This window comes from Colius striatus, chromosome 1 (genome assembly GCF_028858725.1).
Source record: "Colius striatus isolate bColStr4 chromosome 1, bColStr4.1.hap1, whole genome shotgun sequence".
NCBI lineage: Eukaryota > Metazoa > Chordata > Aves > Coliiformes > Coliidae > Colius > Colius striatus.
In genome coordinates, this window is record NC_084759.1 from 22,632,412 (window position 1) to 22,651,162 (window position 18,751).

At 37.9% G+C, this 18,751-nt stretch overlaps 1 protein-coding gene across 5 annotated transcripts in view; it reads left to right on the forward strand.

Annotated features, from left to right (window-relative positions):
* Window positions 1–18,751, forward strand: part of FRY (FRY microtubule binding protein) — a 206,451-nt gene that overhangs the window by 186,171 nt on the left and 1,529 nt on the right. For 3 of the 5 annotated variants that reach the window (XM_061993519.1, XM_061993487.1, XM_061993495.1), the window contains exons 55-61: window positions 1,838–2,027; window positions 7,187–7,336; window positions 8,093–8,191; window positions 8,670–8,753; window positions 9,470–9,553; window positions 17,443–17,553; window positions 18,078–18,271. In XM_061993519.1, the coding sequence (XP_061849503.1) occupies window positions 1,838–2,027; window positions 7,187–7,336; window positions 8,093–8,191; window positions 8,670–8,753; window positions 9,470–9,553; window positions 17,443–17,553; window positions 18,078–18,271 (912 nt within the window). The remainder of the gene's footprint in view (window positions 1–1,837; window positions 2,028–7,186; window positions 7,337–8,092; window positions 8,192–8,669; window positions 8,754–9,469; window positions 9,554–17,442; window positions 17,554–18,077; window positions 18,272–18,751) is intronic. The other 2 variants (XM_061993504.1, XM_061993511.1) reach the window with 1 other exon arrangement.

The following is an 18,751-nucleotide window of genomic DNA, read 5'->3' on the forward strand; positions in this document are numbered from 1 at the left end:
ATGAGGGGACAGAGTGTACCCTCAGCAAGTTCCCTGATGACACCAAACTGGGAGGACTGGTTGATTTCCCAGAAGGCTGTGCTGCCATTCGGCGGGATCTCGACCGGCTTGAGAGTTGGGCAGAGAGGAACCTCATGAGGTTCAACAAGGACAAGTGCAGAGTCGTGCAGCTGGGACGGGACAATCCCACGCACCAGTACAGGCTGGGGGTCGAACTGATGAAGAGCAGCTCTGCAGAGAGAGACGTGGGAGTCCTGGTTGACAATAAACTGAACATGAGCCAGCAATGTGCCCTCGTGGCCAAGAAGGCCAATGGCATGCTGGGATGCATCAAGAAGAGTGTGGCCAAGGGAGGTTCTTTTCCCTCTCTACTCTGCCCTGGTGAGGCCTCATCTGGAGTCCTGTGTCCAGTTCTGGGCTCCTCAGCTCAAGAGAGACAGGGAAGTGCTGGAGAGAGTCCAGTGCAGGGCCACCAAGATGATCAGGGGACTGGAGCATCTTTCATATGAGGAAAGGCTGAGGGACCTGGGGCTGTTTAGTCTGGAGAAGAGGAGATTGAGGGGAGATCTTATTAACATTTATAAATATCTGAAGGGTGGGTGTCAGGAGGTTGGAACATCCCTTTTTTCTATAGTAGCTAGCAACAGGACAAGGGCTAATGGAATGAAGCTGGAACACAAAAAGTTCCACTTAAACATAAGAAATAAATATTTCACTGTTCAGGTGAGAGAGCCCTGGCACAGGCTGCCCAGAGGGGTTGTGGAGTCTCCTTCTCTGGAGGTCTTCAAGACCTGGCTGGACATGTTCCCATGCAACCTGATCTAGGTGAACCTGCTCAAGCAGAGGGGTTGGACTAGATGATCTCTGAAAGTCCCTTCCAACCCCTTACATTCTATGATTCTATTATATGTGCAATATATGTAATAAAAAGGATAAAGAAGGGTTTGTTTAAAGATGTGCAGTAATTGAAATACAGCTTAGTTAGCTATTCAACAGATCAGCCACATATTCATACTTCCTATTTCCTGTGGAAGTCACAATCAAAAATCCCACCTGCATACTCCTGTGGCTGCTGGTGAGCATAGCTGGACTCTGGGATATGTTGAAACGAGGCATCAAGGTTTTTCCATGCTTTATGGAGCGCTTGCAGATTTTGGATGCTGTTAGATTTCAATTAGCCCTTATTGATGAAGAGAAAAGGAAAGAAATTAGGGTATATCAATAAGCTCACTCTCTGTGTGACATGTTTTGAGAATCACAGTTCCTATTCTTGGGAGCCATAGGAAGTATTTTCCATCCCAAAGGATAATACACAAGATGAAGTAGCTTAGCACACTTTAAAATGCTAGTCAGACTACATTTCCCTGACCATGGAGTGCCAAAAAGATGCTCTGTCTTAAGAACAGTGTAGAGAAAGGAGAGATCTCTCCAATCTATTACATTGAGGGGAAACCGAACAGATCAGTATATATAATAATCTCAGTACATGCTGAGATTCTTTTCAGTACTGCTGCTAAACAGTATTAAAAACACGTTTATCCTCCTGTGAAGTTTTAGCCTTCTTCCCCCAAATGCTGGCATGATAAAACAATTCAAGTATTCTCAGATGAAGGAAAATAGATAATAATGGCCTGAAGACAAGGATTTTGATTTGGAGGTTTTTCTCATTGCAGCCAATATCTTGACAACCTTCAAAAGTAATTTGAAAGTTCATTAATGTTTTTAGAATGGTGCTGTAATTGGTCTTATGATTGTATCTGTCTGTTATAGTGTATTTTATCTGCAGCCTTTTTGGTATTCTCCTTTCATCACAGTTTGGTTTTTTTTCCTCCTTCAGTTTTGGAGATGTCGATCGAAATGCCTCCCCTCCTCCCTCACCATTCTTTTCTGCCATCCTTGCTGCATTTCAGCCAGCAGCATGTGATGATGCAGAAGAAGCCTGGCGTAGTCATATCAACCAGCTCATGTGTGACTCTGATGGTTCCTGTGCAGTTTATACATTTCATGTGTTCTCTTCCTTGTTTAAGGTGAGAAAATAACGTTTAAGACACAAAATCAACATGTTTATATTGCGTGTGACTGTTAGGGCAGCTCTTTACAATAATAACAGTAGTGAACTGCTAGGTATAGAACCATTTTATTTTGTATGCAACAGAATTGCCATTCTAGATTTTCATGCAGAACTGTCTTCTAGGATCAGTGTTGTCATAATAATAGCATGTATATCATACTTTCTGCTTTGGAGATGTTATAAAATATAGATCTACTTCAAAGAATATTTTCTTCAATACTTAACAAACAGCCTGAAACAATAACTGCAAGAGGAAGGAAATACCTTTTTCATCTGAAACTATTGTTTCATCTCAAACTGTTGAAATCTAACTATGCCCATGTAAACATCAACATCATTAAATATTCTGTACCTAATCATGAGAAACATCCAGCTACCGTCATAACATAAATTAACAGAGATTGGGTCTGAAGGCTAGAAATACATTTCTCTTTTCTAAAACTGTATGCCCACAAAGATAAGAATCTTGAAAAAAGATTAAAAAAAAAAGTAGTCAAATGTACAAGTTGTTCTAAGGAATGACTGTTTGTACCTGTGATTAGTTTTAAAGACTTTTTAAATGATTTCTCCTTCATTATATGGGGCGCTACAAGATGTTTATCACGCTGCAGCAGTGTACACAGTAGCCAGGTGCAGAGTTTTAAGTACCTGTGACCTCAGAGTAACAATCTTTTATTAGCAATGGGTACCCTGCTAATAAATACACAGTCTCTGCCAGAGTTAATAGCATGTCCTCTCTAACTGCACAGTGTCCTCTTTTAAACATGGCTCTACTGTAAATATGGGTGCCTTATAGGCATTCTTTTAAAGCTGATAAATAACCATTTCTAAGAAAAAAAACAGTGCTTACTTGAGTGCATGACAGTTCAAGTTCGAAAATTAGTCCTGTGTTTCTTCTTGATATGTATTTCAACTTTTCTGCCCTTCTGTCAGTCCTACAGGTTAACCGTCCTGTTCAAGTGTTCTGAGAGTTATTTGTTCTTTTTCTTCTCTTTGAAGAAGTGAAAAGGAACTGGTGTTACACTTCTGAAAACTAAATCATTAATACTGTGTAATACAAAACTGAAGCATTACCTGTAAAGTGCCTGTTTAGCTCCAAATCCTGGCATGCCCACAATACATTTGCTGTTGTGCTTGCCCTAATTCAAGGCAAGCAATCATTCATTTTCTTCAGTTGCTGCTGGAGGAGAAAGCTACAATACTGCTCTCAAAAAAAAAATCAGAAATAACAAAACCTGAATAACAATAACAAAAAAAAAAATAAATAACAGGCATTAATAGTGTCAGTGAAACAGATTTTTTTTTTTCTAGCTGCAGTCACATATGTATTTTTAGTTTATAAAAAGAGCTTTCTTCTCTTCTTCAGGGTTAAAATATAGTAGTATTGTTTTCCCAATCTTGGCTTGTCTGAAGGTGTATTGTGTTTACACCATCAAACTTTGCTGCTCATCCATAGTTAAGACTTTTGACCCTCATCAACAGGAAGTTTCAGAAACAAGTCCACTATGTGCTAGGCTTGCAATTCCAATTACTGCCAAAATATAAGTGAAATAAAATCCTTGTTTGGAAGAGCTTGTCAAGTAAATACTTAGTGAAGTGAAAGAAGAGCATTTTCCAGGGCACCTACATTTCAGTATGCATCAAGTTAATGGTATCTTGGATGTTTGCCCACAACACACTAAAGTTATTTAAAATTCCTGAAATTATTGGAATACTTTTTCTGTAAACGAGTCATAGCTCAGAGATCTCTGGATTATCTTTACATCTGCCTCTGTGTATTCTGTCAAATGAAATGTCTTCCAGCAGATCAGTCAGATCCAAGACAGATTTGAGAGCTGGCAGGTAGTTTTCAGAAGAAGAAATTTGAGGTTAAGAAGAAAAAGCTCTGATAATACTTTGTTATTGTTTACATTGACACAAAGCACAGCAACTATATTCAGACACAAACATTTTCATAATATGCTGGTGGTTGGCATTATTATTCACAGCAGTCCCGTTTCATAAAATATATATTGTGTGCAGACCTTGCTTGAAAAATTTCAGCTACCGTAATCTGCACTGAGAAGGACATAGCTGAGATGATAAGTTGTTATAGAACTAATAGTCCATGTAATTGCAAAATAAATATATTTAGTGAACTACTATCCATAGATACTAAAGTACAATCTTTCACTATTTCACTTTTTAGTATTTTAAAACACTATTTAAGACTGTTATCTTCCTAGCTGTAGATTGATTGTAGCTTGCGTGAATATCTGAAAAGGAAAGCTATAAAGGAAGAATATTTCCTTGAATCTAAACAGTAGACTGGTCAGCTTTTGATGAAGGCATAACTGAAATGCTTTGTGGAAGTTATTTTCATAAAATAAACTAGAACTGTTAACATACATGAGAAGCTGTGTCCTGGAAGGGACCTGAAGAGTTTATGCTCCCTATCTTGCCCAGGACAGAGTCAACTGTAACTTTCATTCTGGTCAAATAGAAGCTTTTTTCTCTAGTCTTAACCTTTAGGCTGTGGAAGTTCATAGTTACTTCCTAGGTATTGTAGTCCAATTCTTAACGCTCCTTATCGCTTGAAAACCTCTCTTTGTGTGTTCTATGCCCATGGGTTCTTGCTGTATACACAGTGGTACTTTGCTACTTTGCAGTTGCCATTTATATTTGAAGACCATTGCCATGACTTCACCTACCTTAGACATCCCTTATTTAACCTCAGTTCTTTCAACATTCTTCAGTTAGTCTGTATATTACTTGAAAAGCTAGAGTAGGTTCTGTATTTCATCTTAATTTCTTACCAGCACTGACTGTAAAAGAATTACCTGTTTTATAGAAGGCATTCATGTTTGTTTAAAAACTTCTCTTCTAACTGCTGTACAGTAGAATACAGTTCATTATTTTCCACTTGTAACTCGATCTAGTATGCAGATCATGTTCTACAAGATTTTATCATCCTGGTTTTTCTCCATCCTGTGGATTGTTTCATCCTTGGTGTCCGACCTTGTCCTTCCTTCTTTTCCCTGCACCACTTCTTCAATATGTCAAGATCAGTCTGAATTCTGATCTGGGTTTCCAAGGAGCTGGCAGCCCCTGCAGCTCAATCATCCATTTAATAAGCAAGTTGCATATTCCATTATTCAGTATTTTCATTAATGACTTGCTTAGTGCCTGAGACAGTCCCTAGTGGAATCCTACTCAATTTATCTTTCCAATTGGACAGGGAGCTGCTGATAATTAACTTCTGAATATGATTTTGCACACCTAGTTACCCTTTGATGAAAATTAAATAGTTTGATATCATTTGTTCTTCCAGAATCTTTACTGCCTATTATTCATCTCTTATATGTTCCCCTAATTTCCTGACCTTTGTGATTAATTCTTTTACTATTGTTTTTTATAAGATAAGCACTTTCATCAAGTTTTTTACAAAACCCTGTGTTCTATGAGTTCTCAAGGATATTTTATGACTCCTAGACCTCTTTAGCCAGTATTAAAACTGTCACAGCATGAATTTCCCTAATCTGCCAAGATGTAAAATTATCCAAGCCCTTACTAGCAATATCTGTTCTTACTTGGGTTTTCACAGATGTTTCATTGTTACCTATATACAGATGCCTTTTCTGGGACCACTAAGGCAAAAGAAGACATTAAATACATCAGGCTTCTTGTAAGCATCTGCTATTTCTCGCCATTGTGATTTCTTGGCCTTCCTGTTAACTAATTCTAATTTATTTCTTGACATTCTCTTTTTCTCTTACTATTTTATTCGGCATCTCTCTGATTATTGTGCCTACATTACCATGCTATTGTTGGTGTCCAAGTTAATAACACAGTTTCCCTTTCTATTTTTTTTTTGCATGAGCATTTGCCTGAGTGAAATATTTGTGATTTAGACAGATATATATCTTAGTTTATTTTCTGTCTTTCAGTGACATAGAATGGGCTCCTCCCATTTGCTCCTTCTTGCAAATTCTGAATGCATTGAAGTCAGTTGCATGATTTCTTTAATCTGTCTCCTACCTACAAATTGAGAGCTTATGGAACTTTAAAAAAAAAAACAAAACAAAACAAAACAATCATTAAATCCAACAGCTTCCATTATCAATAAAGTCTGATTTTAGGTACTTAATTTCCTTGCTCCAGTGCAGGAACAGTAACAGGCTAGTTATATGTCTGTCATCCAGACTGGTATTTCGGAGGCACTTCTCTCCAGTGAGGCATGCTAACGGTAATACAATTCCTAACCTACATTCCTTAGAGAAATGCCCTGTGGTAAAGTGGAATGAATCATAAAAAAATGTTGCATGTTTTTATTTTAAAAAATATTTTCATGTTACTCGCACCTGCTGCCCACTGACCTTAGTGACATATATTTTGGCAGTGAAACCTGCTGTGTATTTATCAATACAATTATTTCAGTTCCTGCAAGTCTAATATTTATTTTTTTAATTCATTATTCACTTTATATATTAGTCACTGAAAAGAAGGTATCAGAACTAGAATGTTTCTGGAAGACATGACTGGTTTAGGACTCAAAACATTAAAAAAAAAATCCTCTGAGAAGAATAATTCCCGGATGCAATGCAGTACTTCTGGACTCCTCCCAAGCAGCAGGAAAGTTTTAGGAAGAAGATTTTTCCCACAACAGAACACAAAAGTTTTTTTCTGGTTTTTCCATGCTGCTATTTGGCATTAGGATGTCTGTTATATTACCTGATTAGCCACTTGACATGGAATACTAACAAAACAATGGCCGGAATGGGCAGAAAAAGTAATGTGCTTATCAACTCTGTAAACTCTGCACAGGCAAGAAAAAAAGCTACCTGTGGGTAAAAGGCTTTATAAAAATTGAATCATCTTTATAAAAAAGGATATATTTCAGTAGTAGATTATTATGAATTCTGTAATTAGTTTCACAGCTGCCCAGCTCTACACTGTCTGCAGCATAATAATTATTACTCAATGTCGTTGAGCAGATGTTCAGTTCTCCATAGGGAAATGGTCTCTTTTGCACATGTTATTGTGCAAAGAAAAAACCCATGTTGTTTATTTTACAAAGGAAAGAAGCTCATACTTGAGTAAAGAGTGTAATAAACATACAGTTTATTTGCTTTTCAGAATATTCAGAAAAGATTCTGCTTCCTAACCTGTGATGCAGCCAGTTACTTGGGAGACAACCTGCGAGGAATAGGCTCCAAGTTTGTGAGGTCTTCTCAGATGTTAACATCATGTTCAGAATGTCCCACCCTTTTTGTAGATGCAGAAACAGTGAGTATATTCCTTTCAAAAGGCACTTGCTACATTGAAGTGTGTTATTTTACTGTCTGTTTCACTTTTTATCAACTCCAGAACAGATATGTCAAAAACATACTCACTTTGTCCCTCTAACTTTAATTTCTTATTCTTAAGCACACTTCATTTTTCATATTCTTTTCTTAGTCAAGATGTATAAGGTACTGGCAGATGGGGAGTATAGAACCATAGAACAGTCATAGTGTGATGAAACTGTGTGCCAAAACCCAATATATAACAGGTGCCTGTTTCATTTGAGTCCACTGTGATGTGAGCTGGATGACAAAAGATATGTTAAGGAATGAAGGAGGTAGCCCATATTTATCCAACAGCATCAGGACAGTGTGAACTTATGCAGAAGTACAGAGGTAGGAACTTGCAAAATGTAATCTTGGGCCCACTGCCATGACCATGAAAGAGCCTTATGTCATCAGAGAGCTGTCAAGATTAACTAGTTAAACTTTGTGTAGTATTTATTTTAGTGAAGTCTTCTGCAAATCTGTTAAACACAGAACACAATTTTGATTCCACATTATCACAGGTGCAACTTTAGCTATTGAGTTTCCAGTATAGTATTCTATTTGTGTATAGTTCTGCATAAATATTTTTCGGTATTAGTATCTGTAAATCTAAGTATTTTTTTTACAAAATCTTGACTATACTTGATCCTCTGCTAATATTTTTATTCTTTCATAGTGACATTTACTAGACCTTTTGATTTCATTTCTGCAGCTGCTCTCTTGTGGTCTTCTTGAAAAGCTGAAGTTCAGTGTTCTAGAACTGCAGGAGTACCTGGACACATACAACAACAGGAAAGAAGCAACTCTTTCGGTATGCTGGATTACAATATCTTCCTGGGTTTGTACATGTGCATACTTACACTACACTATGTCAGGAGACTATGGATACCTTTAGGTCTGTTGAAGCTAATATTTAGTAGAAAAGCATGTTTCAGATAGTGGATCCATTAAACGTTTCTTTCTGAGCGTGTGAAGCAGAACTAAAAAGTAGCTCTTAGATCCTTTAATTTAGAAACATTGACAACTTTACTATTCCTGGTCTCTCCTTTTTCCTATTCAGTAATTAATACCTTTTCTTGGTTTATGCAATCGAAGTACTAGTAGAAATCAAGACTACGCTTTTTAAATTACAATCGAAGCTAATTGTCACAGTCTGTGTACATGAAAATTGAGATTGCAAACATTTATTCGCTTGCATGCTGTGCTATGAATCTAAAATACTGCTTACCTTCTTCAAATCAAACTAGAGATCTTATTTATATCTTCTTTTAATTTGTCTCTGAAAACAGTGGCTTGCAAACTGCAAAGCAACATTTGCTGGGGGCTCGCGAGATGGAGTTATCACCTGCCAGCCAGGGGACTCAGAAGAGAAGGTAATGAATGAACAGGGTTATTTCTCTCTTGTAAAGTGACATGTGTGGTGTATCTTGTTCTCAGACCCACAAGAGCCTGCTATATTTCCTCCTTGTCTTGCTTCTGGGTTTGGCCATATTCTAGTGTCCAACCTTACGACTCGAAGGCATTGTGTTGTTGCCTCAGTCCTGGCCACAGGAAATGGGAAGTATTCAGAGGCAATACTCTGCTTTCTGGGTCTAGATGAGGAAGCAGAGCTAATGCTGCCTGAGCTGTGTGTGCTCACCCTGTTAGAAAGATGTTGCAGCAACAGTTTCCCACAATGCAGGGTCTCTGAAAATCACTCCTGGTGTACTGTGCTTCCACATTACACCCATCTTATCTGCAGCTGTTCCAGTCTTGGTCTGTCCAACACCAAGGATCACTTGGTTGAAATACACTTAGATTCATACTTATGACATGATGACTGTAAAATAGCCAGTGAAGTAATTTATGTTATAAATAAGTACTTATAGCTAAATCAAAACATCTCTTTATCACTTCTGAACAAAAGTTTTACAAGCACATGTGCATGTATAGATACATAAATATATATAGATTTAGTGTATTGATTCCACTTAAGAAATCAGCAGACTTTCCTGTTATTTGATATAGCAAGTATAGGAAACAACTGGTATCTTAGTGGTGTAGAATGAGTTGAGAAATGTTATTTTGTGGGTTTTTTTCCCTTTTGGAGGAAAAAGAATGGAGGGATGGGAAAAAGAGGGAGAAGGAGAGAAAGAGACAAAATTGGGAACCAGCAACAGTATGTAGAAAAAAGGTACATCTCCTCTTTCCATGTATTTTAACTTATAAAAGATAACTATGACATTTTCAGAACACACACAGTTGTCTGTTGTAACCATTTTTTTTTCAATTACCTTGCTTTATTCTTATGTTGGTTTCAGTTTGTCTGCCTTCTCCCCTAGTTGATTTTATTCAGGTTTATCTTAACCTTTCTTTCAAACCTCCATGTATTCATCTTCCTGTCTTTGAACTCCCTTGATTTTTTTTTTATGCCATTTTCCAAGAATCCCAAATCCTTGCCACTGCTGGATTTTGGCTTCCTTAACCTTATTAGCAAATGTAATTTGCTAATAAATCCTCTGGCTGCAATTACAGGCAGTGGGAAAACTGTGTGATCTTCCCCCACCTGGCACTGGCACCAGCAAAAGTTACAGGCACCTTCCAGTGCATTTAAATAAGATACTGTCTCCTCAGTAATTGTCCAGGGAAGTTGCAGGTGAGCTATTCTCAAATCTAAAAAAGACCTGAAACACATGCTACTACTTTTCCTGCAAGTACATCAAGAGAGGGAGATAAAATATATGTAAGGAGGTATAATTATTGGAATGTGCATGGGCTTTCTCTTTCCACTGGTGCACAACACCCTGAAGACTGACTTCAGAATGTAGTGTTACATACCTTTCTCTATATAGCTTAACTAATCCTCTTCATTCCTCTTTTGCAAACCCACACAGTATGAGATGGAGGGTCACAATCTTGTTAATAATCTACATTATTTTTTTAGGGAAAAGTAGAAGTGAAAATGCTATGGAGGAATAAACTGTGATCTGAGCTCATATAGCTGGCCTAAATGCATCTAAAATTTAATAAATGCCACATTCCACTTGTGTGGGTTATTTAACTAGGTGTTGTCTGTTTCAGAATTAAATGTGTGTTTTGTGAAGCCAGAGCTAGTACTTTCACTGCTTATCAAACAGATTGAAAAGAAGGGTTTCTCACTCCTTCATGAATCCCTGGTTTCTCCTCAGCCCAAAATGCATTATACCTTGGAAGCTGACAGTATGGTAGGTGTTTGATCAACAGGCATAGTTCTTTTCTTCCCCTCCTCATTCACCAGTCAGTTGAAGCAGCTCTTCCCAAAGGAACAATCTGTTTATTGAACAAAAGTTGAATAAACTCTTAAACTCACCAAGGGCCTGAAATCCCGCTGAAAACTTCTGACCTAAAAAAAAATGCTTAGCTGAGCACAAAAACAGGCTGCTTCTGGAAAAGATTCAGAAATAATTATAAGGAAGAAAAAGCAACATCTTACTCTACAGAAGTCAGAAATCTTAGCTTCTCAAAACTCCCCACCAGGTAAAAAGCTTCAAGTGAAAAGAATCCTCTCTACAGACAAGACAGACATAAGACCAGTCTCAGCGTTAGCACAAGTGGTTGCATCACAAATGCCTGCTGATGTTGGTAACTGACTTGGCATAACTTTCTCTAATCAGATCTTATTTCAAAATAATTGCACATGATTTGTTGACCATTGTAACTGTTACTGAAAATGGGCAAAGACAAAAATTGCTTATTCTGACATTAAAGAGGCTTGAAATAGAAGTTGTTTAGGTCAGCTGCTAGAGCTAGCAACTTTTCTGAAATGGGCTAAAAGCTTCGTGTCCCAGAATGTCTTTCCCCTGCTTATTACATGATTTGGATCTGTCTGTGATTGGTAAGCTCTGATACTACATTGAGCAACAGTCTCAAGGACATAGGAGTCAATTTATAGACAAAAAATAACTGTACACACTATTGTGCTGTCTGTCCAGGTGTACAGTTGTCAGTACGTTCTTCAACTTTACTAGGAGCTGGGGTCTAAATCAAGCAGTTTCTTAATATAGTCAAAGACTGGCTTTGCTCAGATTTTTTTTTCTGGAAAAGGGATACATGAAGTTCCTATTGTTCTTGTTAATGAGCACTGCTAATTCAAGTATTTATCTCCTAAAGAGACATTCATATTATCTGTAGGTCCAAAGTCAGTATACACCTTTCTCAAACCTTACTTATACCAAGGCACACCACAAGCTAGTGGATGTGGGCTTTGCAAACTTCAACTGTTAATGGATATTTAAAATGTGCTGTACACCATAAAAATTTGCCAAAAAAATCAGAATGTACTTGCTATGAGTTTCAGTGTGGCTAGAGGTTCAAGTACTCCAGGCCACCGATAAGACTGGAGTTGTACCTCTTGAGACCATAGTCAGCTGGAGTTAAGTTGGATTACAGTAAAGCTCAAAGCACAGTGAGTCGCATTAATTTAGAAATTCTCAATAATCAGTTCTCTGACTGCTATTTGACAGATCCATGGATGACAATGAGATAAGACTGGCCTGGGTAGGCAACTTTTCCAAAGAAGGAACACAGCTGGTTTTACATAGTTTACATAGTTTCCTTCTAGTTCATTAGATATTTAGAATGTACAGCATATGCTGTATATCTTTTTTTCTCTCTGATATCATAGAATCACAGAATGGTAGGGGTTGGAAGAGACCTTTAGAGATCATCTAGTCCAACCCCCCTGCAGAAGCAGGGTCACCTAGATCAGGTCGCATAGGAACATGTCCAGGCGGGTCTTGAAGACCTCCAAGGAAGGAGACTCCACAGCCTCCCTGGGCAGCCTGTGCCAGGGCTCCCTCACCTGAACAGTGAAATAGTTTTTTCTTATATTTAAATGCATATAAATATTTATATATATCCACTTTCTCAGCTTGTGGGAAAAGCTTTTGTCTGCAGGCATATCAATTCAAATAGAATACCTTAATGAAATGCACTTGCAATTAATAACTCCTTGCATACAGCAGTTATTTTGTTACAATGGAATTCTCCTGTGCCAATAAATGACGGAAGACTTTGTTACCACAGAAGTGTTAAACTCTTAAGAAATCTCATCTCTTTTCAGCATGTAAAAATAATTCCTTGAAAAAAGCAAGAAGGCCCATGATCTAAAACTTAGTGCTTTTCTGTCATCCTAGTTTGCTAATAGTACAGAACAATAATTATTTGTCTAAATAAAAAAACAAATCAAAGTGTTGCTGATAGGGAGTGTGTCCTTAGGTGCAGCATTAGCTGCATAAAGGACTGTGCAAGTGATGCAAATACTCCAAACATTTGCTATTTTCAGTTGCCAAACCACTAACTGTGTAGCGTCTGTCAACTAATCTAAAACAACACTTCCCTTGCTATAGGAATGAAACTAGAAATTGAGAGTGAAGGCTAGGATCGTTCCACCTGAGCCCTTGCTGCTGGGGACTAAAAGAAGTGTCACTTAGTCCAGTAACTGGCGTCTTTTCAACTTCCAAGGAATATTTCATTTTATGCTGAGACAGCAGGATTAGTTACAATCATTAAATTGTAGAGCAATATGGAGTTGAGCATCAGGGATTTAGGGACATTTTCTATCCAGTATATGTACTTTCTGTGAAGAAGGAGATTTTATGTAATGTTAAACCCTTTCCCTACCCATTTTTTGGCTTGCTCTTGTTTTGGAAGCTGTACAGCGAAGACCTTTTTTCACTGAAAAAAAAAACCCAACATGGAATTCACTTATTTGCTGCACCCCAACCCCCCCACCCCAGACCCTTGCAAATTAGAAACTATATGTGGATTCCAATATTTTTGAAAGTCCAAATGAAACCTGGTGGCGTGCTAAACTTCAGAAGAGCTTAGGACAGAGGTAAACAAGACCTGAAAAACACAAGCCAGCACACCTGTGAATTTACTAGAGCACAGTGATCTGTCTGCTCTTGTCCTCTTCTTATCTTGAATTTAGCTTTACAAAGCTTAATTTACTTGAACTGTGTGGAAGCCAAGATATAAAGGATTTTTTTCAACAGCACTAAACAGAAAAAAAAGCAATGTTAAGGCATGAAATTAAACATCACAACACCTTAAAGCTTAGCTTGTCATGGTTTTATAGAAGAGTAGTACAGGATTTGGGACAATATCTTTCACACAGTTTTTAAAAGTAAGGCCCATGGAAATAATCCAGACTGAACTGCAAATATTTATTAACACTGTGCACACACACTGACATCAGGCTGTAACTGGGCTGATGTCATAGTGTTTGTTAGTGACAACATTTACATGATGATTATGTTCATGTAAAATGTCATGAGAATGTAACATATGTAAAATAAGGGAATTTACATTTAATGTACACAGAGTGGAAATGATACTTCTTGGCAAAGAGGAACTCTTTTTTTCTTTGAGGAGCTAGTTGTCTGATCTTTGAAGTGCTAATGTAGGACAATTAGAATTTTTATTGCTATTGCAACAGGACTTACTGACATTTTAATAGCTGCAGAATTACGAATCAATGAATCATTACTGGTGAAAGGAAAGAATACAAAGCTGTCTCAACTTGTGGCATTGTCATATAGTGAAACCAAACTGGCATTTTCCATGGATTTGTTTTTCCTTAGGTTAGTCATTATCTTAAACTTTTATTCCCATTGTAATATACCAGTATAAACTCAGTAGTCACAAAGCTTATCCTGAAAATTTACATCCAGAAGTAGATTTATAAATAATGAAGTATTTATAAATTACAAAGTTCAGTTCTGTTCATCACTTAGAAACTTTGCCTTATGCTTTGAGCACTTTGCGGTATGAGCTCATTTTAATAACAATAGAAAGCAAATTTAAATAAAAATATTTTCTCAAGAGTTTTCTAATACAATTTCACTGAAAGTTCCTGAGCTACTGAGTGGGATAAATCAAAGCTAAAAAAATCTGAAGATCTAATTGAGGATATTTAGACTGGAATTTACCATTAGAATTAAAGCTTGATTTTATTAAGAATGCTGTGCATGTTGTGTATAATATTTCCAACCAGTTATCAGGTTGAGGCAAGCATTGCTAATACTGCTGACAAGTTATGCTATTAAAGATGGGCTGTGCTTCCTATTGCATGCATTACACTGACACTATACTTTCTTTCCTTTCCTTTTCTCCTGTGCCATGCTTGCTGTGTAGCAAATGGAATCTCTTGCAGTAAGTTGAAGTTCTTTCATATTCTTTGTCCATCTCTAGATGGACTAATACACCCTAATTTTACTGTTTTCCTTCTAAGCATGTTTTCCTTTTTTGTTGTAATTTTCCTGTCAAATACTCAGTCACTAAAACAATTTACTAAAGTGTGTTTTGTGAAATCTAAAAACCTTGTGCCAAAATTCTGACATGTTTATATGATGTTTTAACAGTTCATTTGCATAAATGTTTAGAAGTCAAGCCTTTGAATGGATATAGTATGCTGCAGCGGAAGATTTTTTTGTTATGTATAAAATTCATCATTTTCTATTTGTCTTAATGAAAAAATACAATTTTTAGTTGACAGTTATGTTTTAAATTGGTTCTGTTTACATGCTGATAAATAGTTTCACCACTATTGGTTTCTAATACTTAGGAAGAAGAAAGATTGAGTTGCTTGATGTAGTAGCTAAATACTGAGTGAGTCAAACTTGAGTCTTCAATTTGACCTTAGTTTGTCTTCATTCATGTTAGCAGCCAGAAGGGTGAAACTGAATTCTTATTTTCCAAGGACTAACTCATGTGTTACAGGCCAAGCTATCATGAGGGGCTTTTTTTTTTAATTACGTTATGCTGTGTCCTGATTTTCAATTAATTTTTAACTCCTTGGCAAATTCTAGTATAAATATGTTTAACTGCTAGGTAGTGTTTTTAGTTCTTAAAAACTTTAGTAGAGTGAATTTTATCCCTACTAAAGAGCCTTGGGCTGTGTCCCTACTGGTGAACTAAATAGAACCAGGGAGTAAGCCTGTGTCCCTGGGCTGTCATCAGGGGTGAATGGTTATCACCTTCCCTGGCTGCGATGCCAGCCCGAGCATGGTTCCAGAGAAGCCAGAAGCCAGTGCCGATTCCAGTCACTCTTTATTTTGGGAGGAGAGCAGAGTTAGTCACACAGGTGCAAGCTTGGCCATGCTCTATGGCCTCAGTTACAGAGGATGGCCTATGGGCAGGTTTATTTAACAGGCAGCATCCCTCATGCCCTACCTCTTCCTTCACCTGACCACCAATCAGTGTTGTCCCTGCCCACAAGTCAGTTCTGTCCCAGCAGGTCACACATCTATTCCTTCCCTTTTCTCCCCACCCTAGGTCTGCTGAGCCTTCCCTCAGCTCCTGTGGGTCTTTGCTGTCCTATCAGGCCTTGTGGGATTCCTCCCTTCCATTTGAGGCAGGAACACTCTGACCCTGCTCACTAGTAAGAAACATTAAACATAGTGACTCTGATAAAAGAAGCAGCTCATCCACAAGAGCAGAAAACTCAGACCAGGCAAATTCACAGTCAAATGCTGCTGTGCAGGCCTGTGCCAAGGCCCTGTCTGCCTGGCCTTCAGCAGGACAAACCCTGCCAGGTCGATACCCGCGGGCTTGGGGCTCTCCTCCTGCACCCACTCGCCTTTCTAAACCTCTTTGGAAGGAGACAAGCTCTACCTGGTTTTGGCAGTGCCCTTGGCTGACTGTTCATGGATGGGTAGTTGGCGTCCTCCCTGATGAACAAAGCTGAAATTTGCCAAAGAGCCTCTCTTTCGACCTCAGCCCCTCAACCTTATCTGGCTGTTACAGAAATTTTGGGAACTGAAACACTAAGAATATAGTTCTAACTTTTGCTTATTAATAAAAACCCTGGCAGATATTGAACCATATGTAAATAAACACTTCAGTCAAATTAATGTTTATAATGCTTTAAAATATTTTTTATTAGTATTTGTGCTTGCATTTGCACAGACCCCAATTCAGCAAATAGCTAAGTATGTGCTGGTAGCTAAGCATGTATCAAGTACTTGAAGGAAGCAAAGACATTAATAGCTGATAGCTTCTTCTTTTCTGCCATGTTTGGCATGAAACTCTGCTTCCTCCAAGCCTACCCTCTCTCACTGTGCCTACACGGAGGCACACGGATCATGGAGCCTACCCTCTCTCACTGTGTCTGCAAGAGATGATAAATGAAATGTGGTTCAAAGTCTGTAAGGCTTTCCTGCCAAAGGATCAGGAGGCCTCCTGACTTGTACTTGCAGAATTTTCATTTCTTCTGTAATTTCCCAAAGATTCCTCCCTTCCCCACCATGATCCAGCTGTGGAATTACGAGATTCCCCCTCCTGACAGACACCTGGATACCAGGACAATAAGCACATTAGCTTGACTTCTCTGGCAGACATGTGCATCACATATTACTTCAGTGTGTCAGACACCCTTTGTGTGGTGCTGCACATTACACTGGAAGAAAAAAGTTAATATTCATAGAACAGTATTTACTTAGTCTTAGAGAACAAATTGATGAAGCCAGATGTCCTCTTACACATTAAACTCCATCCATCTGTTTCATGGTTTCTTTAAGATGGTGAAAAATCCATGAGCAGAGATTTAAGATGCAGAGCTGGCATTTCTTCCTTCTCATTCCTGGCTGGACTTATTACCTTTCTTCTTCTCCCCTCAAAGAAGCAGTGAGGAGCTTTGACCCTCTTGGATAGCTGTTTGATTGCTTCTCTCTTGGATCCTCTCAAAAGAGATCTTTGACCATTTCTGAAGTTTTAAAGAGTTTTGCTTTCTGTGCTGCAAAGTCATTTCCCCCATGTTCTGCCTCTGCTTTCCAGCTGCAAACTGTAGACAGTAAAGCTAACCTATATAAACTGCTTTGAGATTGATGCTGACATGTACTACCTGAGAGCTGGCCACCATAGTTTTGATTTTCATATGTGACTTACCTGAAGAAGAAAGAACGTTACTTGCTTTCTGAAATAATACATTATTATACTTCAGTAAAGTAATGGTTTTTGAGAACAGAACTACCTTAATGTGTTTTATTATTTATTTAAAATAATGTTTATTAATTATTTCTTCTTCTACAAATCTTCCCTTAGCAATTGGAACTGTGTCAGAGATTATATAAACTGCACTTCCAGCTGCTCTTGCTTTTTCAGTCCTACTGCAAACTTATCGGACAAGTGCATGAAGTTAGTTCCATGCCAGAGGTATGTACTACAAAGTATTATACTGAAAAGAACACTTTCATTTTCTTATTTTTCTTTCTATGGATTTACACCAAACCTTATGTTACCTCACCCTGAATGTAAGTCTGCAGACAAAACTCATCAATACTCCAGCATCCACACTAAAATACAGTCGAGGTGCTGTATTTGTTGTAAATAAGTGCAGTTTCAGACACTGGGATCTTTTATACATTCAATCTTCAAAAGTCATTTCAGTTAGTGGTAACAAGCTAGAATTCGTATCTAGTGAAATATGAGATTGTTTAGGTGTGCTCTTGCATTTTAGCAAGCCAAAAATACAGCATAGGGTTAAAGGAAGAACAAAGCTTAAAAATCTGTAGTTTGTGTTTTCCCTATATGGTACAGAGTGCAGAGATCACGTGTTAAAATGGGTCTTTTCCATAATGTGTACATCCAGTGTATAGTAAGAACAGACTTGAAATACCTACTCACTTTCATGCCTACGGAAAATGAAAATACCCATCTCATCTTTCTCCTTGGAACAGCTGTTAAATATGTCGAGAGAACTGAGTGAGCTGAAGAAAAATCTTAAGGATGCTACTGCTGCCATTGCAGCTGAGCCTCTGACAACGGAATCTGAGCCCACATTCAATTCCACAGAAGCAGCTATTCAGTCCATGCTGGAGTGTTTGAAAAACAATGAACTTGTTAAAGCCGTCCGACAAATAAGAGAATGCAGGCAAGTTTTGCCACATGGCTCATATTAGGCTTTCATGTTATTAGAAAAGTACGCATTTATTTATTAGCTTCCTAATTTGATACGAAATGTAATGTGCCAAGTCAGTGTAATTAGTTTGATGAGTTTCAACAAGGTGCATGGGGGCACTGATGTTATTGACTTTTGCAAGGGTATGCCACAAGTAACGATACCAAATCAGTTCTACAAACATATGTGCTTGCCACAATTAAGATGTTTAGTTGCATTGCATAGATTGAAAGTACTTCTGTGAGGCTCTTAGGAATCTTTACATAGAGCAAATTCCTTACAGGTGTATGTTAATGGCATCAGCTAACATTCAGCCCAGTTTCACTTTCACTTATTTGAATGGGTTTTTGTAAGGTTTTTTTTTCAGACAGTAAGAATTGTGCTTTTCTGTGATTTCAGTGCCTGATACCAGAGTCTGAGTAACGAGTAGCATAAACCAACGAGTTGCTTCTG